The sequence below is a fragment of the Hydra viridissima genome, unplaced genomic scaffold, assembly GCF_058129835.1.
Source record: "Hydra viridissima isolate aposymbiotic clone 2 unplaced genomic scaffold, HvirCarnegie_v1 scaffold_15, whole genome shotgun sequence".
NCBI classification, from domain to species: Eukaryota; Metazoa; Cnidaria; class Hydrozoa; order Anthoathecata; family Hydridae; genus Hydra; species Hydra viridissima.
This window is the reverse complement of record NW_028324314.1, coordinates 6,108,108-6,134,095: the sequence shown is the minus strand read 5'-3', so window position 1 is coordinate 6,134,095 and position 25,988 is coordinate 6,108,108. Positions and strand designations below refer to the sequence as shown.

The 25,988-nt window shown below is 28.2% G+C and overlaps 1 protein-coding gene and 1 pseudogene across 2 annotated transcripts in view; one reads left to right on the top strand and one right to left on the bottom strand.

Moving 5' to 3' along the window:
* Window positions 1-25,988, bottom strand: part of LOC149878396 (uncharacterized) — a 39,862-nt gene that overhangs the window by 2,947 nt on the left and 10,927 nt on the right. For both annotated transcript variants that reach the window (XM_090072723.1, XM_090072722.1), the window contains exons 3-16: window positions 25,475-25,550; window positions 21,122-21,159; window positions 20,800-20,912; window positions 20,465-20,531; window positions 17,688-17,738; window positions 16,171-16,230; window positions 11,884-11,934; window positions 11,453-11,569; window positions 8,695-8,804; window positions 8,335-8,492; window positions 8,029-8,072; window positions 6,895-7,917; window positions 3,935-4,081; window positions 3,709-3,766 (exon numbers count right to left, since the gene is read on the bottom strand). In XM_090072723.1, the coding sequence (XP_089928849.1) occupies window positions 3,709-3,766; window positions 3,935-4,081; window positions 6,895-7,917; window positions 8,029-8,072; window positions 8,335-8,492; window positions 8,695-8,804; window positions 11,453-11,569; window positions 11,884-11,934; window positions 16,171-16,230; window positions 17,688-17,738; window positions 20,465-20,531; window positions 20,800-20,912; window positions 21,122-21,159; window positions 25,475-25,481 (2,044 nt within the window). In that variant the 5' untranslated portion in view covers window positions 25,482-25,550. The remainder of the gene's footprint in view (window positions 1-3,708; window positions 3,767-3,934; window positions 4,082-6,894; window positions 7,918-8,028; window positions 8,073-8,334; window positions 8,493-8,694; window positions 8,805-11,452; window positions 11,570-11,883; window positions 11,935-16,170; window positions 16,231-17,687; window positions 17,739-20,464; window positions 20,532-20,799; window positions 20,913-21,121; window positions 21,160-25,474; window positions 25,551-25,988) is intronic.
* LOC149878398 (uncharacterized) lies at window positions 12,112-13,802 on the top strand (annotated as a pseudogene).

The following is a 25,988-nucleotide window of genomic DNA, read 5'->3' as shown; positions in this document are numbered from 1 at the left end:
CGTCCTTTTAAGTAAGTATCAAAGATGAATTAAATTAAATAAAGCCTCAGAAAAGGCTGTTAAGTGATTTCAACAAAAATAAACGCAATAAGATTGGAATAATTCCATGTCAACTTGGATCAAAAAGGCTGTTTAAGCATACTTCTTTGATTTTGTTGAATACTGGTACAGTTGAAGATCTAAATGAAATCTGTATATATAATTGGGCAAAAGTAATGAAATTTAGCATTTAGAACCAAAATTTTATGAGAAACTTGTTTTCAAAAGTAAAAAGCCTTTAAATTAAAAGATGTTAGGTTTTTTTGCAAAAAATCTTTATATTTGGTTAAGCAACTCACTGCATTGTCAATTAACAAAATCTAAAAAAAAACAAAAACTTTTAAACATTTTTTCTAAAGTAGCTTTAGTAATTACTATAAGACTGAGCAGAGCCATAAGGGTGCAATATTATAATCAAAATATTTATATTAGTCTTACACTTTTTAGACTATCTGATGTTCTCTGAAGACTTACTTTTATTGTGGCTCTTTTTAATGTGCCCCCAATATCATCACATGGAGATAGCAAAAAACTTTGATGCCTGCATGAGTTAAAGTTTTTTTTTTTTTTTTTTTTGTTTTGGCTACCACAACCATATGAAAAATACTCAATTTACTTTATCTGAGGTATTTTGGCTTTAATATTACCATTTTTCATGTCAACAGAGATAATGCAAAATGAATAACGGATGAATTTTTTTAATATTAGGCTGAGGAAAAAGTTCGCAGCGTTTTTATATTTTATTTTATTTTACAACGATTTTTAGCTGTTTGACAAAGTGTATAATATTCACTCGCTCTTTCTGCTCTACAAAACTGTGCTATTCGTTTTGTAGAGCAAAAAGAGCTCTATTGAACTTTTTGAGTAATTTAATTTTTCATTATTTTTTAGGCTAGAAATGGAATATCCAGAAGGTAAAAAGCAACATTTTTGACATTTACAATTTATATCGAGGTGTTACAGGAAATTCTACAGCACGGAAATGGTTTGCGAAGTTCAATATCGGTGATTTAGACGTCGATGAGACGCCCTGCAGTGGAAAGCCTTCTGCATTCGACGAAGAGTCTCAAAGCACTTTTGAAGGAGAACGATCACCAAACATGTCGTGAATTGGCCGAAAAAATTAACAGCGATCACAAAACAGTTTTCAATCATTTTAATTCAATAGGATTTGCAAAAGAATTTGGAGTCTGGGTGCCTCACAAGCTTAACGAAAACAACAACAAAAATCGCAATATCTCGCCTGTCATCGAGTAACACGCCATCATAAACAGCGCTGTTTGTACCGAATTGTCACGGGAGATGAGAAATGGTGTCAACACATAAATGAGAAGCAAAGAAAAGAGTGGTTGGTGCCTCCACGAAATACGCCAAAGCCAAGCTACACTGCGTAAAAGAGGCTACTCGAATGAAAAGACTCCATCGACAAAGCCAAACCATACTCTTTTACGACAACGTCAGCCCTAGTTGCACAAGTCGTCAAAGCTGCATTCCAAAAGCTCGAATGGGAGGTCCTTCAGCATCCGTTGTATTCTCCGGACCTTGCACCCACAGATTACCATCTCTTTCGCTCAAGGTCGAATCATATGATTTCGATATAATCAAACCTTTGACAATAAAGAGGACCTTAAAAACTGGCTCAACAATTTCTTCGATACCAGACCGGCCGATTTGTTGCGGAACAGTATCGACAAATTAGTCGAAAGGTGAGAGGAGGCCGTAAATAGCAACGGCGAATACATAATTGATAAATATATTGTTCTGACTTGGTTTTTATTTAAATAAAAGTCTGATAAAAACGCTGCGAACTTTTCTCCAGTCTAATATTATAGTATATAACTTTATATAATGTGCACTGAAGATAATTCCAGTAAAAATTCTGAACACCGTCAAAGTTAAAATTCTCTACAAAGTCACAACTATTGATGTTTAGATTTAAATTATAAATGAACTTGTGGAACTTTTGCTATAAGTAAAAGTTAATTATTTCCTAAAGAAAATATCAAAATTTTTGAAAGGGATCTACTAAAACTACTTTAGAGAAAAAGTTTAAATACCTCATTTTTTTTTGTTTTTGTCAAAGCAGTGGAAAAGCATGCTGAGCCAAGAATAAATAAGTTTTGCAAAGAACTTAACACTTTTTTAACTTTCTCAGTTTTTAGCTATTAAAAGCTGATTCTTCATTTTAACTTTAAGTCTTTAGTTATTAAAAGCTGATTCTCCATGAAAAACCTATTCTAAATGCATAACCTCATTAGTTTTGAATAACTATAGCTACAGACTTTATATCTAATTTTTTTAGTTAGTGATAAACCGGGCTTAAAGGGGTATATAAAAATTGGTTATCTTGAGAACCGCTAAGAATTAAGTGTGCAAATTCTCCAGGATAATTTTTTTCATTGAGTTATTCAACTGCACAAAATTTCAATAAAATCGAAAAGGTTAGAAAATTAGCTAAGTTAATATGGAATAATTCAATTTTAATTCTTTTTTTTTTTCTAAACATAAAAAAATAATCATATATGATTTAGACATTTTCTTATGTCTCTCTCAAGTTCATATTACAAAAAAATTCGCACACAAAGTGTTAAATTGAGTTTCGTTCTAATTTCTTCTCAAATTAACTGCTATTCATAACTATTTTATTAATGTTAATCTGAAAGTAAAGATAAAAAGATATCGAAAAGCAGTAAGCAAAGCAACAAAGTTTTAGATAACAGGATGAGGGATGGTTCCAGGAGGTGAAAGGAGAGAAATTCTTAATCTATGGGAAAGTGGAAGAAAGTAACTTTCAAGCAGAAAAACAGGAATAGCAGATTACTAGTTAAAAAACTTAAATCTGAAAAGTGAGCAATTACTATGAAGTGCAAAGGTCACAAAGTAAAAGATGAGAGGTTAGTATTTAAAGCTGCCTTAATTTGAATGATTAGATTTCTGTAATATCAATACAGATGAAATTAACTGCATGATTTCATGAGCAGACATACTGATTGAAATGAATAGTGCAGTTTGCACAAAATATGGCTCCTGATCACACAGCTTACACAATCAAAGTTTTCATGAAAGTAAATGACAAATTAAACTTAATATTAGTTTTGATAATTATTGCTGTTGCTTTGATTTTAGATTAATTTAGATTGTAGTTTTTTATTGATTTATTTTCTTAATGTATTCAATAACATTTAAAAGATATTTGTTGTAGTAATGATGAATAACACTATCAGTTAGAGTTTTTGAGGAAGTCACAAAATTGATATAGTTAAGGGGTCAGAAAAGCAATCATTAATTCTTAACCAAACCAAGTACATTTCAACAATCCATACTTTTTTATTTTATTCCATACTGATTTATCTTGTTAATGTGTTAGATAACATTTAAAAATACATGCATGTTAAAACATTTAAAAATACATGTATGTTAAAACATATGCATAAGTATGAACATTAGTATGATTTTATGCAAAATTTTTTAAGAATAACTTTTCCTATATAAAATTAAAAAAAGTTAGTTAAATATCTTCTGTAATTTTTTTTCTTTTTTAATAGTACTTTAAATAAACTTTAAACAAGAAATTCTTAATGCAAAGTTTTTTAAAATGTATAATGTACTTTTTATAACAAAGATTTTAACTGATATTAATAGTTATATATATTCAAGAAAAACACTTACTAACTGCACTTTCAATTATTCCATTATTATTTTTTAATGCTTTCTCTGCATGATCTCGCTGCAAAAAAGGTAAGTATAATTATTTAATAAAATTTTTTAAACTTATAGTAACTTGATAACAAGAGTAATAAGATTGATAAGATTGCAATAAGAGTAATAACATTGCAAGTTTGTGTTAGAAAAAGAATAAATTTTTTTTTATAGATAATCAAAAAATAAAGTCTACCTTAAAACCCATATCAAGAAGTTGTTTTAAAGCCCGGTTTGTCCAAGCATTGGCATTTAAGTTACTAGATGTGCCATTTGCACCTTCGTACTTTGATTGAGTTGATGATGTAGGAGTATTACTTGTAACACTTGGAGGGAATGACTTCTAAATGTAAAACAATTACTAAAAAAGTAAGCATCCTCTAAGATTCTTGCTATAAATTGTTTTAGGTTTGTCCCTCTAAGAAATATCTAACAAATTAACACCTAACAAATTGTTATAAAGAGATTTTCAACAGATTCCAAAATATGGTTTGCTATAGATTAAAAGACAGTCCCATTAAACTATTTAAGACAATTGTTCATCCCATGATCGATCTCAGTTATAGTATGGTCTTGTTAATACATGACAGATTGTGGAACAAGCAATCTTTCAATGTTAAAAGCGGAATTTAATACTTTTTTTGTATTTACAGAATGTGAGCACAATCAAGTTTGTAACTATCATTTTGGGTATGACTGTGACCAACTCATACAACTTCACAGAACTTCCATAAGATCTTCCCATTGACCAGATGTGGATGTCATGGAAAAGGTGCCTGACACATGGAAGTGGATAATGTCAGAAAGAAATTTTTTTTGTGCTCTTTCAACTAGTGCTGTGGAGTCCGAGTTATGAAGTCTAAGGTTTTTTGGAGGGCTTCTGGAGTCAGTCATTAAAAGTGTACCAACTCCAATCCCCCATATTTGTCAAAGTTTGCTTTGTGTACTGTAAAACTGAAAAAATAAGTTTTTTATTACTTTTTATAAAAGGAACTCAAGAAGAAATTTGTTTAGTAATTTTACAAAAGGAAATTAGAAATACAAACTAGTCATTTTTTACAATATACCTTTAAGTTGATTCAGTTTAGAATAATCATTAATTTTCTTACCAGCTTGACAGCTACTAGCTGCATATAATAACAGTATTATGGTAGCAGTTTGGTAAGGCATAATGTATATTCACTTTTTACACACTACTGATTCACTCAGCAGAATGGGCTGTGAAGCTAGCAGCTGACTATGCAAGAACAAGGTTGAAAAGCCAAAATTATGACAAAAAAATACATAGAGCATCTAAAAAAGTGCATCTTCCAACCCATTTAAAGAAAGAAAAAATCATGGAACAATAAATTGATTCTGTATGTCTTGTCTACTGAATTGGAATGCTAAAGCTTAGTACAAAAGCAAAGAAAAAAAACTTGAAGGTAAATACCCCAACACTGAATCTTCTTCAAATCTTAGCTTTGAATCAACAAAAAAAGATGCAGTGTCTAACATGTCAATCTTCTAGACATTCCTTCACTATCAGAACAAGATATCAAAATGTGTAAGCTTTGATCTGGTCAGATTCTGTTTGAGCAGAGCAAAATGCCTCTGTCATCATTAGTGTAGTGTGTATATGGAATTGTCTGTCTCAGTCAAAGAAAAGGAGGGTGATCATCTCCAGCGAAGACTAAAATTTTGTAAACTTATAGAAAAGTTGTAGCAGTTGAAATGATAATGCACATTTAAAGCTGCTTAATCCATTTAAAATTATTCTTTTTAAAAAAAAAGATTCACACTGTTATTGAATTTTCATGAAGCTGCATTTTTAAAAAATATTTAAGTACCATGATGATGATCATCATCATGATTGTCATGATGATGATGTTCATCATGATCATTATCATCTTCATGATCATTATCATCATTTTCATCATCATCATCATCAATTTTTGTGTACTGTGATTACAAATGAGCTTTTTTGTTCAGATTACCTAAATCATATTGGCTAAATACCTATTATAGTTAAAACGAGCTGCATGTGTATAAAATAGTTTGTATGAATAAATAAACTGTAAATTATATTCAAATTCTTCTCGATAAACAAAATTCTTAGTTTTTTTTGCATTTCCACAATGTTGTACTTAACCTCTGCTGATTGAGTTGTACAAAATTTCGGTTAGTTACAATAGCAAACGTTACGACAAAAATAGCACTAAAGTAACTTAGTAAGCTTGAATTGATATAGAACTTAAAAAATCCAAATTGATACAACAAATTCTTGAGCAGATTTTCACTTGCCTTATTTTCCTGCTTTGATCTACAGATAAAAAAATTCTAATGGTTATTATAGGGTGTCACAGACAGACATGTTACTTTATTATATAGATGTGTATTTACAATTTAAACCTTTTTAAATGGTCATATGGGATTAGGAAGCCTGGTTTTAAAACTTAATATTCAAACAGATTTACAAAAAGTTGAGTTAAATTACACTGAGGTTATGCTATGAAAACTGAAAAAGTATAAAAAACTAAGTTTAGGATTGTGAAGGCAAATTATTATTATTAAGCAGTATTGAGAGCACATTAGAGATATGGTAGTAGGAATTGGAGTCACCTTATTCTGACTTTAACCTAAATACAATATTTTTAAACTACCAGTAACTCATTCTGTTATTCATATCAAGCAACAGATGTTATCAATGAAAACGAATATTAAGTAATTTTTGACTTATTTTTAAAGTAAATTTAATGACTAATTTTTTTTGTTTGAAAATTCAAGATAGATGTCTCCAAAAGGCCAAGTTTATTTTTGAGTATGAAATTTTAGGTTTAAACAAAAAAAAAAAATTTTTCTAGTTCAATTAGTTCTTGAGGCATTGTGGTTTTAAGCTCTGGGCATTAGGAGTAACTTTATGGTGTTTTTTTTTCCTGCAGTAGGATGTTAATTATATTTGCAAATATTACAAAACTATAAAAGCACATGCTAAAAAATAATATTCTCTAGCAGAATAATTGAAATGCAAAAAAATCAGTCTTGATTTCAGCGTATTCTAAAGCATAAAGATATAACATTTCATTAGTATTCAATTCCTAAAAAACTTAGAGAGTTAAATGTTAAAGAGAACACATTTAGAGGAACATCAGCATACAATAAAAAAACCTTATATACCTTGGTTTTCAAAGATACAGTAGTCCAACCTAAATCCTCTTCATTTTCTTGTTTATCAGGTAAATCCCAGTCTTCTGATGGAGTGGAACTTTGTAGCCAACCAGTAACTTTTAGATTACTATCAATTTTAGTCTCCAGAGAAGACGATAAAGAGATTTGTTCACTTAGTTGTGACACTTTCTCTGCTTCACCATAACTATGAACACTACCTGACAAGTAATCTGAAACATTAGGCTGTTGATTTTCTGTAGAGCAATTACTATTTTCTCCTATTTTACAGGGTCCAGGTTCAAAACTATCTAAACCAGCCCAAGATGTAGCTCTTGGGTTACAAGGCTGTAGGGATTCTAAGGGAAAAAGTTTAGTACAAGTATTTAACACTTGCAACTGAGTATTTTCTTTCAACTCAATATTATCATTTACTTCAAAATTTAAAATGTTTTTTGCAGTTGATTCCCAAGTTGAGCCTGTTAAACTTGCACCCCAAGAAGATTCTGTATTAACATTAAAATGAGCACTACTGCTAACATTTGGAGTAGATACAGATGTAAATACACTAATTGAAGATATTGGTAATGAAGAAGAATTATGTATTGTTGAGAGCTGTTCTATTACAGTTAGAGGTTTATTATCATTTCTAATAGCCAAATGTTCACCTAAAAAAGGTATACTATTAACTGTATCAGATCTGGTATCAATTTCAACATGATGAACTAATTCTTGCTTATTTAATTCTGAATCCCAGTCTTCGGAAGCTGGCAAACCACCCCAGGAATTTTCAACAACTGGAGCAGTAACAGAACAAATTTCATTAATAATATCTACATCCCAACCCTCGTTATCTTTATTATCATCATTTTGAGGAATATCATTCCAAATTTCATTTGTTAATGAAGAAAAATCATTTTCTTTACGGGGTGTTTGTTTTAATTGCTGCTGACGCAAAAAACGTGGTGGAACTTCACGAGGATATTTCTGCTGCTGTTGTTGATATTGCTGGTACTGTTGTGACCGTTGTTTTGTCTAAATACCATATTAATTTAATTTTTATTTATTTTTAAAGTGGAGAATAAAAAAACAAAGTGAAGAGTCATAATTTTAAAGAGTTGTTTTTATTAAATTTTCAAAGTTAACCTGTAACTTCTGTTTGTCATTAAACTTTTCTCTCTCTTCATTTTCTAAATACAAAGACATAAAAGCTACTTTAAAAAAAAAAATAAATGCTTGTTTTTTTTATTTGACTCCAACATATATTTTTTGCTTAACACTGCAAAAAAGTTTTAGTCACAGGGAGTGCCTAATACATCCTGTATGCGCTTAAAAAACTGGCTCTAGGTTTAAAAACCTATTAGTTAATGTTTCATTTTTGTATAACTATTTTTAAAAAATTGAATATCAATTAAAAATCTTATTTTTTAAAACTTAATCTAATTTTCTAACCTTTTGTTTCCTTTAGAGCTTTCTGTTTTGCAGCTTTTTCTTCTGCTTTTCTTCTTTTTTCTTCTTCCTTTTTCATTTGCTCTTCTTCTTGTGATTTCTTAAAACGATCAGCTTTTTCTTTTTCTTTCAGTGATCTCTGCTCTCGCTCTTTATCTTCTCTAATAATAAATTTTAGGAAACTAATTCATTAATTTTAATACTAAAGCTATGGAATATGAAAACAAGAATTTTTGAAACTAAAGATAAAACTAAAGAGTTTTACAATTTGAATTCAATATAAACCAAAAGTAAAATTGTTCAGAAAAAACTTTCAAAATGATTGATTTTTGACAAAAAATACTTGTGAGTGTAATCAAATACCGCTCTTTCTTTTTTTTTATTTCATTGTATTGTCTTTTTTTATCTTCTTCTTCCTTTTTCATTTCTTCTTCTAGTAATTTCTGCCGTTCTTTTTCTTGCATTTTGCGAAGCTGAAAATACCACTGCTTAATAATTGATCTTATATTTGATATATAAAAAACTTAACTTAAAATTTTTTCATTTTTTTTTCATCATGAATATAAAAATTATATTAAAGTTATATAAAAAGAAATATTTTATTGCAATCAGGATAAAGAAAATAAAAATTTATATCATGTTTGTTTTAGAAAATAATAACAGCAGATATTCAGCTCAAACAAAAAAGGAAGAGGTATATTGATTTAATGGTTAAAAAGACTGAAAATTGCAATTTAAAAGTAACCTTTTTTCTTATAATTGTGAATATTTTTCACTCAGAGCACTATATGAATTAGTGACAATTTAACTAGGCCTTATAATGTCTCAGGATGCTTACATTTTTCATTATTTTGAAATTGACACTGACAATCCCAAGATTTTGGATATGTATTTTTTTATGATTTTAAAGAATTCCTAAGTATGCATTCCTTGTACTTTTAGTCAATTACTGGTGAAATATTCTTAGAAATAATTTTTTATGTAAGTTTGGTTTGCTTAACTTTAACTGTCTAAATTAATTATTATTAAATAAATCCATATCAACTCAAAAACATTTTTTAACCATGCCTCTTTGATTTTGTTGAAATTTAGAACAGTTGAAGAACTCAATGACACAATTTTCCAGGAAAAATTTTGACACTCAATTCAAAGCAGTTCTTGAGATATTCAAACTTTAAATGACCTGATTTATCATTTAAGGCTGATTTACACAGTAACTTAAAAAATTATTTTTATAAAATTTGTAGATTTTATGAAGTTAATTCATAAAATCTATTATGATCAAAATATGCATTTAGAATTAACTTCATCTAAAAGATAATGAAATTGTGCATTTAGAATAAATTTTTATTGAGGAATCCATATTGTCAGAAGGGAAAATAAGAAAATTATAAACATCATTTTATATTTTTACTAGACTCAAGCATATAACATTCGATAGAAGAAAAGAGCGAGTCAACCAAAACACCAGGTGGACACACATGCTCCATTACATGAAAAATAAATAAGTCCCACCATAAAAGCTTAAAACTATTTTCGAAAATCCAGAAATAAAAAATTCTTCAACAACTCTTTCTTAATACATCCTCAAAAACACTCTAAAAACTTATCCAAAACTCTGTCAAAAACTCCCCAAAACACTCACAATGTAAAGGATTTCTTAACTTTCCTTTATTTAAATATTTTTCTATAAATTCTTTTGATATTTTTATATACAGTCAGAACAGAATTTTATTGTACAGAGTAATTTTTGAGTAAACTTGGTACTTTAGATGCCAATATTGTAGCTTAGACTAATTATAAATTTCTTTTTATTTTAAACTAATTATTAAAAAAATAGAAAACATTTTTTTCTGGAAAGTTTAAAAACATTTTTATCATTTTCATTAAAAAAAGTTTTTTTAGTAGTGTATTTTGAACCATTGTCCTGCTGAAACACAAAATTGCTTCCTAATCTAACTTTTTTAGCTGAAGATTTTAACTATTGATCCAATATACAAATTAGCATTCTTCTTTTCATCAATAATTCTAACTTACCAACACCATGCCATGCTCATACAACCCCATACTATCACATTCCCACTACTATGTTTAACTGTACTTCTCATACAACTCAAATGAAAAGATTCTCCCCTCTTTTGCCAAACTCTTTGTGCTCCATCCAATTTTTTTCAATGAAACTTTGATTCATCAGATCAAAGAACTTTTTTCCAAAATGATAGTAGCATCAAATAATACTTTTTGTGTTGTAAAATTCAGTCATTTCATATGATTTTTTTTTTGTTAAAAAGGGTTTCTTACAAGTTACATGTGTGCTAAACCTTGCTTAGTGAATCTATACTTCTGATGAAAAATTTTAGACAAGGGATTGCTGTAATAAACTACAAAAACATCTTCTTGTAGTTATTTTAAAGCATTATACATGTTGAAAACTAATTATAGCAGAACTAAACTCAAAAAGACTTTGTACAATTAAACTATCTTCTGGCTTTAGAGTTTGAAAATTGTAAGCCAAATAAAATTGATGATAATTGCAAAAGATCTTGATTATTACACTCAAATAATTTCCTGAAGCTGACATGTTTTTAGGGATTGTCAGCAATTAAGCATATCTAGGAGATGCTTGGTCATTTCTTTCCACAAGTCCATAATGTTAACTCAGATAAGTAAATTGAGGTTCTGGAAATAGTCTTTAAAGCCCTGGATAGACACTTAACATAATCAAGGCCTTGTGTATTTTAACAAGACTATGCATGATAATTCAAGGTTCAAATAATGCAAGAAATGAATGTTGAAAGTTTTCAATCTTTTATAAATCCTAACATTTGACCTTACTATCTCAATTCATTGTAGATTCACATGTAGAGTGTTGTTGAGATAACACCAAGGATTTTTCTGCTAGACTATCTGAGATAGTAGACAATTTAGAACAATAAAATCAACTACTGAAGCTGAAGTTGGCTTTATTCAATAACATAGAAAAAAGATATTTTCTTTATTCTTGTAGCATTTTTTTGATAACTCTGTTATTATATAGTCATACTTATTTTAAGAACAAATTGACACTACTTTTGGGAAACTTTTTGACTAAAAAGAAAAACAATATTCTGCTAAACCCCACCTGCTCTTTTTCATCTTCTCTTTTCTTCTTTTCTTCAAGTTCTTTAGCAATTTTAGCCATCTCAACTTCTCTTCTGCGTTGCTCTGCAAGAAGTTGCTTTCGATTTTTTGGTTTTGGCTAATCAAAAAAAGAATATTAACAGTATTAAGTTTTTTTTGCTAATATATATACTTTGTTCAAGTACAACTACTATACAAACTGCAAGATGTCATGCAACTTACATATAAGTTCTTATCTACATGAATAAATTTTTTTAGTCATGTTTAAGATTCCAGAAAAAAAACCATGAAAAGAAAAGATTAAAACTAAAATTTTAGCAGCAGAAAGTCTAAGCAATTGGAACAAAATAGGCATTTTTTATTTAATGGTCTTGACTTAGTTAGATGATTGAGTATTAGTATATAAAAATATATTCATATCTTTCAAATTACCTTGGACAGTGAACAACTATTTTGCAACTTTTTTGTTTGTGGCTCTGATGTCTAAAAGAATAAATAACTCATGTTTTATTGTTGGAAAAAAATAGGAAAAGTTCCTGTTCTTAGAATAATAATGATTAAATCTGCCTAATATTAATTCATGATATTCATATGAGCGCCGAACGTCCACAAAATTTTATATCCATGATGGGTGGCAAAAAGATGTAAACAAATGTAAAAATGGTAAAAAGCTGTTGCGCACCATACTGTGAAAATAGAAAAATTAAAGGTAGCACAATTCCTTATCATATGTGTCAGAAAGAAGAAGAGCGAAGGAGGTTATGGATTGCTTTCTTAAATAGAAAGATTTTGCCAAATTTGGAGTTTGCTTACATTTGCCGTCAAGTCTTCTTGCGTGGATTTATTAAATGTTAAATACATAAACACATGAGCACTTATAAATTTACATATAAATACCTGCATATATATGTATATATATTTATATACAACAATATATATATATATATATATATATATATATATATATATATATATATATATATATATATATATATATATATCTGTGTGTGTGTGTTTATTTTTTAGGAAGAAAAAATGATGATAAAAATCATGCTGACTTTGTTCCCTCCATTAAAAAAGTTAACAGAAACAATAACAGTATACCTATTGAATTTATTGACATGCAATGTAATTCATCAAGGAAAATATATTCAGAAAGATCAAATCGTTTAAAGAAGAGAAATGCTGAAAAAGTGCTTATTGAAGAAAATAGTATTAACAGTTGTTTGCAAGAAGAAATTGTTGAAGAATCTGAAACTGTTAAATTTATAAGGGAGTTAAGAGAAGAAAACAAGAAGTTTAAAAATTCAATTACAAAATTAAAAGAAGACAGTAAAGCAGAAATTGAACTTCTTCAAAAGGAAAAAATGAAATCTAAATATATTATACAAAGACTAAAAAAAATAAATACTCCACTTGTCAAGAAAAACAAAAAATTGAAAAATTAAATTGATGAGGCTACTTTTAAACTAATAAAAGACAAAAAAAAAGTTCAATTTTATACAGGTCTTCCTGATATACATGTTTTTAATCATGTTTTTAACTTAATTGAAAACTATGTGCCAGCTAATAATGCTTCAACTATGACAATGTTGCAAGAATTTTGCATTGTTTTAATGAAACTGCGTCTAAATTTGCTCAAACAAGATAGTGTACAGATTTGGGATAAGTTACCAACCGTATCACAAATCTTTGAAAAATGGCTTCTTGTAATGGCACGCAGACTATCCTTTTTGATAAAGTGGCCAGAGAGAGATATCTTAAGGAGAACAATGCCAACTTGTTTTCGAGAATTTTTTCCTAAATGTGTTGTAATTATTGACTGCTTTGAGATTTTTATTGAAAAACCAAAAGATCTGAGAGCTAGAGCTCAAACTTTTTCTAAATATAAACACCATAATACTGTTAAAGTTTTAATTGGCATTACTCCACAAGGCTCAATATCATTTGTTTCAGAAGCTTGGGGCGGAAGAGTATTTGACGTTTATATTACAGAAAATTCTGGAATATTAAATAATTTACTTATTGGTGATCAGGTGTTAGCAGACAGAGGTTTTACCATTGCAGATTCCGTTGATTTACATTGTGCAGAATTAAAATTTCCTGCTTTTACACGAGGAAAGTCTCAGTTGTCTCAAATAGAAGTTGATTGGACACGAGAGATTGCCCGTGTACGAATACATGTTGAACATTTAATTAGGCTCTTAAGAAATAAATAAACAATTTTGCAAGGAGTACTTCCTAATAAACTAACCAGTCGAACAGATGATGGAATATGTAAACTAAATAATATTTTAACTGTTTGCTCTGCTTTATGTAACCTTTTTTGTGGAGTAGTCCCTATTGATTGACTTTTATTTTAATATATAAAAATACATAAATATAGTGTTATGTTTATTTATTCATTAAAAAATTTTTTTTTTAATTCTGGTTTTCTTGTGGCAACAATATGGGCTAAACCATTTTCCAATTGGTTTGCTTGTGAGTCCAAGCCAATTAAGATGATAGGTTTTAATTATATTACTCTCTTTGATTTCACCACAAGTACATATTGTTTCAAAATTGATAATGCCCCAATATTTACAAAAGTATTTTGATTTCTAGAATACCATTTAGCAAGGAGTTCAGGCAATATCGCTAAAATAAAAAAATCTCTTGCTTTGTTTAAGTTTTCATTGAGGAATTCTTTATCAACATAAACTTTTTCAATTAGACTGGCTTCACCATCATACACGATAAAATAACAAATCGGAATATTTGAAATTAACATTTGTAGCTGAACTTGATAAAAATATTGATGATTTCTTTTTAAATAATGTTTTCCGTCCTTTATTTCTATGCAAAACTCTTTATCATTATTTGCCAGTTCAAAGACATTTCTTTTAGTGCATTTAAATGGACATTTTATCTCAACTATGTATTCATGAGGACAGCATGTGCATTTCATAATACCATCAGGAGTTGCTCTGAGGTATGGCCATCTGGGTGTTCTAAGCAATCCACAATAAAAAATTTCAACATTCTTGTGAGTTGTTAATAAATGTGATTTTAAATAATTTTTAGCTACAATTTTCATTATCACAACCATACTTTGTTGCTTTGGTAATAAATTTATTTTCTGATGGATAACAACTTTGCATTTTAAAATTTTTAGAAGGCATGGCTATATTTGAATGACAACAAGCTTTGATTTACTAGCTGTTATAACCCCTGCACGTGATCTAAACCATAAACTTGATTGAGATTTAGTTTTTGTATGATCTGAAATCAATTTAATTTCATCTTCATTTATTTTTATATTTGAAAAAATTTTATTTGAAAGTTGCACAAGTTCATGATACTTTAATTGTTCATGTTCTCTTTTGTAAAAGTTAAAAATAATTGTATTTAGTTTTGAAACTAAAGGTATATATTTATAACTATATTAAGGAATTATACGAAGAATTACACTATCTCTTGCATTATCTGATATTTTACTGTAAAAGTTAGCAATTTCTGTATTACTTGGAATTGGAACGGATAAGGCTTTTTTAATATACGGTTTAATAACCTGCCATACATGTGCAATGTGCATTTGTAACTTCACCATCTTCTTGAACACTAACCCATACCCTCATTGGAGTTTTAGAAAAATGCTCTGACCATGTCTTACACAACTGGTAACATTATAAATAGACTTTACACCATGAATGAACTTTACAAGAACGTTGTGAACAAGACCACTGGTTACATAGTTGTAAGATTCAAGACCTTTGTAAGATTTTTAACTAAAACTTGTAAACTGACTTGGAAAGTTGATTAGATAGCTGTATATATCAGCAAAAGTCAGATTAGGCCATTTGTCTACGTTTTTAGTTAGTTCACAGTCTTTTTCTGATAAAGAATACGGATCAAAAATAATCTCTAGAACTGATAATTTTTCTTCGTATCTCTTTTTTGCTTCCAAACTAAGACTCTCATAATACTGTGATCGCATAATTGTAGGCAAAAAAGAATTTAAATCAATTTCAACAGATCTGCTTTTAGTATCTAATATTTGTTTACATTTTTTTGCCACAAATCATTGCGGATACAAAGTCTTGCGGACGTTTAAAGTTCATATTAATATCATGAATAACATAAAACATGAAAAATACAACATGTTGTATATTAGAATGAATCTAAAAGAATAAAAACTAAGAGTTGAGTTCATATTAGGGATAGTACTATTGTAAAAGTAGTTTTGTCATTTATGACACAACTGTCTAGGAACTTCATCTTAAAGTGTTTAAACTTAAACAAAAAAAACAGCATTAGTTTTTATAGTTGGGTAGCTCAGTAGTGATTTATTTGTTTGAATAATAATTTTGTAATTGGTTCATAGACTCTGCTCCAGGCCATAAAAGCATATTTGCTACTTTTCTCAACATCTTTAAATGACAAGGATAAGGTAAACTTATTTGTACATTATTAGTAATAGCTTCAAACAACTCTGCATGAAACAGAGAATTATTTTAAAAAAGGACTCTCTGAGATCATAAAATTCATGTACCAAAACTTTGAAGGTTTACTATCCCTAATATATTGTGCACTAAATATAAAGTAACTAAATTTTTAATGAATAACTTTTTCCAAAAGTTGACTATTAGCTGCATTTTTATAAATCTTGCTAATTATTGTTAATTAGATAATTTCTCATTCAAATTGAACAAAATCTTAATCATTTAGAAACAAACTTACTTGATCTAAGCGTTTATTTTCTTCTTTCTGCTTAAGGAAATCATCTTTGAGTCGAACTAACTAAATATTTAAAATAGTTAAAGAAAATCAGCATTTAATTTATGGAATACTTTTTTATACAATCACAACATTCTTGTTCATCATCATAATTTTGTTATGATTTTTTAATGTTAAAATAATAATAATAAAATGCTAAAATTAGGTGTCCATGATGAAATTTAGTAGATTTCAAATTTAAACATCTTTACAAACACATTGAACTTCATTTTTGTACCATTTATTCATGAAACATCAACTTATAGAATGATATAAACCATTACAATGATTTATAAGTTTGTCAATTCACAACACTCAAATGTCTTTTTAGAGTAATAAATCCATGGTAAATCAGGCCACAAAAATGTAGAAATGTTGTGAATCTTAATAAAAAGCAGCAAAATTTTCCAGACACTCCTTGATGTAGATACCTGCAGTCATATTCTTATGAGTGATGAATGAAGTAAAATTAGAGGCCACAACTGTAAATTGCTTGCTAGATGAGGTACTTAGAATGTACTTAAACTAGTCTGATTGTATTTAAACTTGTTTTCATTATCTTTACCTTTGAATTAATAGTAAAATTGTTGTATGGGAACTTGAGCAAAATCTTTTTTTAATGTAAACACCTGTTGTCCATAAAGCATTGATTTTCTTATTTGTTCAACTTCCTTGAATGCTGAATACCTTTCTTCTCACTGTCCAGACTGTATTGGATACTTTTTACTTCTGGTATGAAGAAAAAACACTTGATTGAAGCACTTTATGGATGTATGACTTATTACATTAGAATTTATAGGCCAAATCTCTCAAGGGAAGTATTGAGGTCCTGAAAATAAATTCTTGATGTTTCTCCTTTTTGTTTTTTTTTTGAGATCTTTTCTTTTTTCTATTTTTCCTGATTTTCTTTGAATGTTTTTGACTATCTGATGCATCTTTTAATGATTATATCCTTTAGTTGGTCTCACAATGTTTAATTCTTTTGCAAATGCAGAATGTGAAAATAGTGGATTTTTTAAAAAAAATTGCAAGACTTTTTAACAATTTAAAATTTCTTCCCAGAATTTGCAGGAACTAATCTTTGTTTAAATTTCACACTAATACCAATGTAAAACTACTCTGAAGTATTTATGGTAAAAAATTTAAGTTGTTTAAATGCGTTATTGTGAACACATTTAAATAACTTAATTTTTTTTCTTCATTTTGATGTTGGCTGAACTCCATTGTGGAGACCCAATATTAACTAACAATATTAATCCTTGTCTGATAATTAAAAACTAAGTGATCTTTCAGAACAGACTCTAATTTTAATTTATTAGCTGATAAAGAAAGTGCAGTAACCAGCTTAGTATATTTGACAATTTAAAGGTGGTCTAACACAATGCTTTTTAAATTTCTTGAAAACATATTGTTAAAAATTTCACTTTTGTAATATTCTTAGGTTTTAAAAAATATTAAAAAAGTTTATTAAAATAACTAACCTTATCATGAGTTAGACCAGCTGGAACTGATTTACCATTCTGTAAACGATTCTATAAAAGAAGAATAATATAAATGTATAATAAGTAGTGATCGACCAAAATTCAGTTAAGTTCCTATTCCAGCCAAAAATGTGGCTGGAACTGAAATTTCAGTTCAAAATTTCGGCTGAAAACAGATATTATAAATCTTTTTAAGGATTATAACGTTATTATAATTTTAACAAAAATAATTTTAAAAATTTTTTGTTTAAGTAGATGTTTAGTTTGAGAATTGACGTAAATTAGGTTTGGTTTATGTTAATTTTAAATTAATATTCATATCTTGTAATGTCTTTTATCATTATTTTTTTCTAAACATTGTCAGCACTGAAATGGACAATTTTGAACTTCTTGAAGATGAATTGGCTCCTGCAACTCAAGTTTTATCTGGTAATAATGAAAAAAACCCATCTTTTTTGCACATTGTCAAAATTTATTGCACAATCTCAAACAAAGCCAAATGTATTTTCATCTTCCAAAATGAAAGAAAAGATAAATGATTTTTGAATTGTCAATTTCTTGGGTTTTGGAAAAATTATGAAAAAAATGCAAATACCAAAATTAAAAGTCTTTATTTGATCTGTTTTGCTTATAACTTCTAAACTAATCTCTTCTTCTGCAATTTACTTTAAGACAATTGAAGATAAACTCAAAAAAATTTTAAATGGATAATTACACTCCACAAAAACATGCTGCAATAGTGTTGATGTTTGCACAAAATAATAATTTAATTATTGCAACATAACATGAATTTCAAAGACAACTTTTGGGACAAAAATTCTCTTTTACTAGCAACAATTCAACAATTAGTGGCTAATTTGAAGAAGCAGGCAGATAACTTCATTAGAAAATATAGCACATGTAACTGAAAGTCAGCAACAAGATCCAGTAATACCAATAAGGAAAGTGTAGCAGTTAAGGCTTTCAAGATCAACACTGCACCCAATCTTGCAGTTAGACTACTTTTATTTCAGGACGAGATAGATATAATTCAAGAACTGATGTTAAATGACCATAAAAAATGCCTGGAATACTTCCAAATGGTACAAAATTACAGGTTTTGCTTCAAAACTCTTAATGTCAGACAAAGCTCATTTTGAGCAGAATGGAACAGTAAATAAACAAAATTGTTGATTCTAAGAAATAAGAATCTAAGCCAAATTAACTCAAAGTCAATTTGGCTTAGATCTCTTTTTATTCATGTAATGTACTCTGTACTTTATGCTCTACATACTGTGTGGTGTGGAGTAATGGCCCTACTCTGTATTGAACCATACTTTTTTGAAGATAACTGAGGTAAAGTATATACAGTCAACAACGCAAACTATAGATATATGATTGAACAGGTTGCTGCTTGAAATAAATCAAATAGGATTACAGAAAATACGGTTTCAACAGGACCCTGCTATGGCCCATTCTGCTTGAGAAACAATGGATGCATTGCCACAGATTTTTTTGGGCGCTTAAATGGTGCCCATTTAAGTGTCAGTAAGGAAATATTGTAAGAGTTAAATTTTCATTTATTGTTTACACTTTGAATATTTGTAAATCCAACGAAATGTTTTAAGTAAAACTAATCAGATAGCATCTTTGCCTTCAATGTCCTGATGACCCACCATGTTGTTTTAGTGAGTGTCATGAATAATATAGTTTCAAACAAAAGTATCAATTGCAATATGATAATGATACTTTGGAAAATATTGAACAAAAACAGTGGCAAGATAGGGATTAAGTAAACAATTCAAATCACATTAATGGTGCACTTGTACAATCAATCACCTGTGCTTATTGATGTCTAACTTTTTAACTCATAGTTTTATTAAAAGACCACAGTACAAAAGATTACAACCTAACAAAAAAAGTACAACAAAGTTGAGTGGAATAGCATAAAAGAGATGAGTGAAATAGCTTCTTCTCACCTAACTTTTATTGAATCATGCATTGATCCAAAAATTTTAGAGTAGTTCAAAAAAACTGACGATCACTTAGGTTGGAGAAGTGATCTTGAATACTTGCAGCTAAACCATAAACTTATATGATGACGTGCAACAGAATAATGAAAATTAATCACCAAGCTGTATTTTGGAAAATTTACAAATTATAGTCATTCTGGAAATGTTGATAATAATATTGCAATGGTAAAAGAACCAAAAACAGTTTAAAAACAGCAACAGAAATTGTAAATCCTATCAAAAAAATGTTTTAACAGTTAAAACAACCAGTCCAAATGTCTAAGCACAAAATGGACCATTTACCTTTGGTTGTGACATCTGAAATGTAGCAGCAAAATCAAAACAAAAAGTTATAAATACATTAACCTTTTATTTGAAATCATAAGTAGATTGTAAATCAGACACAAAGGCAGATTTTAGGATATATATACAAAGTGTGAAACACATTCAATAAGACAAGAAAACTGAGTTTAAAAAGTTAGATTAAAATTAGTACATAAGTAATTTAAGTATCAGGGTGAGAATAATTTTAATCAAACCCTTAAAATTTTGTATTTGTTGTTCCAAAACTATAATTTCTAATGCTTTTGTACTTTTTTAGTAATGTAATTTATTATAATATATTATACTTTTGTTCAACTTATGGCAGGTGTGGAAATGGCCCTAATCCAGAACTAAAGAATTCAAAGCATGGGTACAAAAGTATAGATTATACCTGGATATTTTGTTTTTTATTGCTGAAAATTGCCATAAGGTACTAAAGTATTAAAAAAAAAAATCAAGCACCTTCAATATCTCAACTAGCTTATTAAGTTCACTTTCTCCTTCTTCATCAATTGCATCCTCTTGGCATCTAAGCAGAAATAAAAATAATTGCTGCTTATATAGTAAATTTTTTCTAGATATTAAAATGATAAACCTTATTTAAGTTAAATTAGAAGCTTTAATGATTTTAATGTTACTTCAATAAATCACAGACAAATTTTATTTTGAAGAAGAAAATTCAAGTTCACACTTAATTTGATTGAAATTTGAATTAAACTTAAGTTAGAAATGAATTCATTGACAAGATTTAAAGCAATTTTATTTAAATTTTGTTTAACAACCTAAAAAGAAATTACCTGTATTCATTATCATTTTGAAATTGAGGCTTATGGTTGGGTGAAAATAAAGTATACAACTCATTTTTTGGTGCTCGTTCTTGAAGAAAGCCCCCCAGCAAACTAAAGAATATCTATTGAAATGAAAAAAAAAGTAATCTCAAATCTATTTTAAAAAGCAAATAACAAAAAATCATTTTAGATTTTCCACATTTATAGACTAAAAATTTTCATTCAAAGTAATCTCAGATAATTACTTTAAATAATTATCTAAGACTTCTTTGAACAAGTTCAAAGGATTGAGCCTAATTTAAGATTTATAATAACAAATCTTCTTATTTACCTCATCACTATCGCTATTCCAATCAGCCCCATTCTCATCTGAAATATTGAAATATTTAATAAATATAAAAAAAGAATAATTTAAAAATTGAAGTATTTAATAAATAGTAGGCAGCAGTGATTTGATTCGTAAAATCTGCAAAAAGTCAATCAGACTTATATTGCGGATTATAACAGTCCATTTGTTAAATATTTTACAAATCATAATCTGAAAACTAACTTACAAACTACCAGCGAATTTTTATTTTGCAGATTCTCTTTGATGTTTAACAAATCTACAAGTCTACTCATCTTTACTTACATCTATTACAGTAAGCTATAATTATATTATTTTGATTTAAAAGTCAAGAATTTTTCAAACTGAATTTTTGCAGATTTTTTTTTTTTTTTTTGCAGATTGAATTCCTTTGCAAATTAATTCGCTTTGCGGATTGCTACAATTAGTGGATTGGTCTGATAAAATTTACATTGTTATATTTCTTCTACTTAGTATAAATAAAAATATAAATATAAATAAAAATAGAGATAAAAACTAGTTTGAAAACTTGTTACTTTCATTTCAACATTAAGGCAAATAACTTTTAAATAATTAGTTATTTTTCAGAAAATGTTTGATGCATCAAAAACTATTAAGTTTTATTAAGGCAAATATTTTAACAAAAAGTCTGTAAACCAAAAATTTAATTCAATCTGTGTTTTCAGATTTTAATCTGAAAAAATATTTTAAATTAAAAATAATTTTTAATTTTTAATTCAGATTTTTTGGATTTTCAATCTGAAAAATAATCTGTATTAATAGTCCAATCCATTTTTGCAGATTTCTAATTGGATAAATAATCTGAGTGGAACCAAGTGGAACTTGTGGCACTTCCAATGCTCAGACACGGCAAGGTAGAAAAATAGGCTACCAAATCAGAATGGGAAGTCACTAACATCAATCAAATAAGAACCGTTGTTGACATTACTAGATGGGTGATTTGAGGACAGTAAACCATTTTCTATTGTAGAAATTGATTTATTCACCCAGATGATGAAAACTGCAACCAACGGTCAATTCAGAGCCATTACAACAAAAAATATATCTACAAAATACATTCCCCTCCTTTTTTAAATTCATCTAGGAGAAAGTAAAAAACATTTTCAATACAGAGAAATCAAATCTTGATGGAGTGGCCTTCACATCCAATGTGTGGACCACTGATCACACAAATTTGTCTTTCATGAGCCTTAAACTTCACTATATAGATTCAAAGTTCCAATTAAAGCGCTTCTTGGTGGAAATATCTTAGTTCCTCAAACAACATACTGGGGACTTTTATCATTGAGAGCACTACTGTCTAAATCAGTGGTGCTCTCAATGATAAAAGATGTCCAGAGTGGTCAATTCTCAGCCACAAAATAACTAAATTAATAAGTCACTTCAACCAGTCCTTTCAAAAACAGTATATTTACCCAATAATGTCAAGGCTGGCCAGAAAAAACCTCTGTATTCCTGCTGCATCATCAACATCTGAAAGAGTTTTCTCAAGAGCTGGGAAAATATTCAACTCTAGAAGAACCAATCTTTCAATCTCAAAGGTTGAGATGTTGGTATAAATGAAAGAAAACACTAAGCAACTCGGCAAAATTCAAGACATTGTATTGCCAGGAAATGAAATTGGAAAATGATTAACTGTCAGTGTAACTTTGACATCTTTTTTTATTTCTTAGCATGCAAATCATTTCGTTTTATTGTATATTTGAATATAATAAATAAAAATGAATCTTATTTTAAAAGCATTCTTTTTCTGAATTTGTATAAATCTACAAGAATAACATCGGTTTGGATTCTAATTCGAAAAAAACTTTCAGACTGCAATCCGATCCAAAAGTGACCAAATTATTATCTGAAAATAATTTGAACCGATCAGCAAACATAGTTTGGTGCAAAATCCAACAATCCAGTAAACAGTAATGGATTGGTGGTCTCTAACAAATAGTACTTTTAATAACATGTATTTTTAAATTTCATCCATGAATATGTAGTAAAAAAGCACCTAGGAAAACTTCAAGTTCAGTTCAGTTAAATACAAAGCATTTAAGTTCTTCAGAGTGCTTTCTTTAACATACTTATTAAATACTTATATATAATTGATATTATCTGATAATTCAGCATATCAAAAATATTGTAATTCTTTACCATGAACAACTTTTTTTTTCTTTTTTTTAAACTTATTGAAAATTATTGTGACTTATTGTACATACACTAGTGGCCAAAAGTTTAAATTATTTGTTTTATTTCATGTTCAAATATCATGCCCATTGCTTAATAATTGACACTTAGGAATACACATAAAAATAAATACAACTTTTTACAGTAATCAAAATCAGGAAGGTCAAAAGTTGAAATAAGAGAAGAGCAGTTAATTGCTGTAAACTGCAACTGAAATAGCTCACCCACAGCACTAGATATTTGCAATGAAGTGAACAAAACTTGAAACATACCTGCATCTCTATGTCTATGAGAATTCAATTTGTTTGGTTGTTGCTCTCAGAAAACAATTATTTTGCCCTCAAAATAAAAATAGAGAGTGTGTTTTCTACACACACTCTCTATTTTTAGATGGGTAGTGAGGTTTGTTTGTCATAGTTTGGGAGTTGTTTCTCCAATATTAGAGTTGGAGATTTAGCTAGATTTGATGGTAAAATGAAAAAAAGAAGAAAATAGAGTTCTTGACAAAAATAGAGTTCTATTTGGGTTGCAATTAAATGGTGCTAGATTTATTTTCCCGCAGGAAAGATCCCAAACATATCCCTGAATTGTGCAGAGGTCATTTAGAACAAAATAGAATGCCTTGATCTCAACCTTTTTCAATCCAGAAATTTTGTTTTGCACAAATGGCGCAAATCAATAAACAGAGTCAACAAAATCAAAAGTTTTGTATTTTTATTTAAAATGATCAACTTTCAAAGATTTTCTTAATTATGAGATATTATTATGGCATTTTAAATATACATTAAACGTTCTTAATTAAAAAAGATACAATACAAAACGTTCTTAGCCAAATACTATTACATTTAAAATTAAATCAAAGAAAACTTTATAAAAATATTGATGTTAGTTAACATCTTATATATTTTATCTAACCTTTTCATTGATTTATTTTAAATATAATGGTATTTGGCTAAGAAAGTTTTGTAAATGAAAGGATTCTATGTAAAGTAAAATACAAGCAATAAAAGTTTTTTTAAGTTTTTAACATATTGCTTTTAGTTCCTTTTAGCTTGCTATATAATTTATGTTATCATATTTGTTTATTATTATTGTCAACTATAATAAATGTTATAACAGTTTACTTGTAATTGGATTTTAATGCAGCTTGTTTTAAATTTATTATTATAAATTTAGAATAATTTATCTTTATGTATATTATTTATATAGTACATTTCTTATCAATTTTTAAATTTCTTACACTTAAAAATTCCACATTTCAATAAATATTTTGATTATATTTCAAAAGCTGCCACTATTACTTTGGCAGTAAAAATTTTTAAAAGGATCCATATATCTGGTAGTGACAATAACAGCACTGACCACAATGAGGTGGAGGAAGTAGTAAAAGAAATAATAAGTTAAAGTGTTTGAAAGTCAAAATGCTGCAAATTCTCTACAGCAACAACTGAAAGAAGCGATTTCTGTAATTACCCATGTTGAAAAGCAGAGCATTGTAATTACTACATTTTTAAAAAAAGGTTTTGTAGCTTTAACAATTACAAAAACAAGAACAAATAACTTAAATATATTATATAATGCACTTCTTATAATAAAACCAAAATCTATAACAACAGAGTGCGTTTTTTCAATTGCAGGTTTGACTAGGACAAAAATTAGAAGTTAATTGAAATTTACAACTTTAAATGCAATTATTTTTTTGAAATACACCATTTTTTAAAAATGAAATGAATTTAAAAATTGTTTTGCTATTTTGAGAATTATCAATGTATAAATTAAAATACTCGAACTAAATTAAATAATTGAGCTATAAAACATCATAAATATTGGATTCAATCAATCATCTTTAAATTCTTATTTGTTATCCAGATATATCCGATAATTTGGAATTTTCAGTATTCGATATCCGCATAGTCATTATTGTCTGATAGTTGCAAACCCAACTAAATTACTATTCTGCACAAACTATTTACCATTTTAGACAGTGAGATTAGCAATATTTCAATATACTGAATATTTCAAATTACTGTTGTATTTCAAATCAAAATTATATATTTTTATATAATTTTCTTTTTACTTTTAAAGTTTCAAAACAAAAAATAGTAAAACTAAATGTAAAACAAAAAATAAAAGTATGTTTACCAGCCATTATTTTCTTGTAAGCTTTACAAATTTCTTGAAACTTTATGCGGCACTGTTGATTTGTTTCACCTTTGACCTAATTAAATTAAGGTAATACTCAATATTCATAAATTCAATGTCCATAAGAGAGAGAAGAAAAAAAAGAATAATTTTAAGACGCATTTTCTTTCAATTTCAATTCCAATATCATTCCTTTATTACAGGACAGTCTTAATGCACAGCAAGGTGATTGAAACAAATAAAAGTTATATCTTTTAACTTTGCAATGTCCTATCCTAAGCCAGGTTGAAAAATAAGGAAGGTTTTGCAGATAATATATTTAAAAAGATATTTTTTCACAAAATTTCTACAAAAGTAACTAAATTTATCAAAACTAAAAACCATGTAAGATATACAGGGTGACCACAAAGTATCCGCACACGAGACGGTTTCATCTTGTGAAAATATAAGCATAAAAGCACTTATGTATTTTCTTATTTATTTTCTTATTTATTTACTTATAAATTGTTCCTTG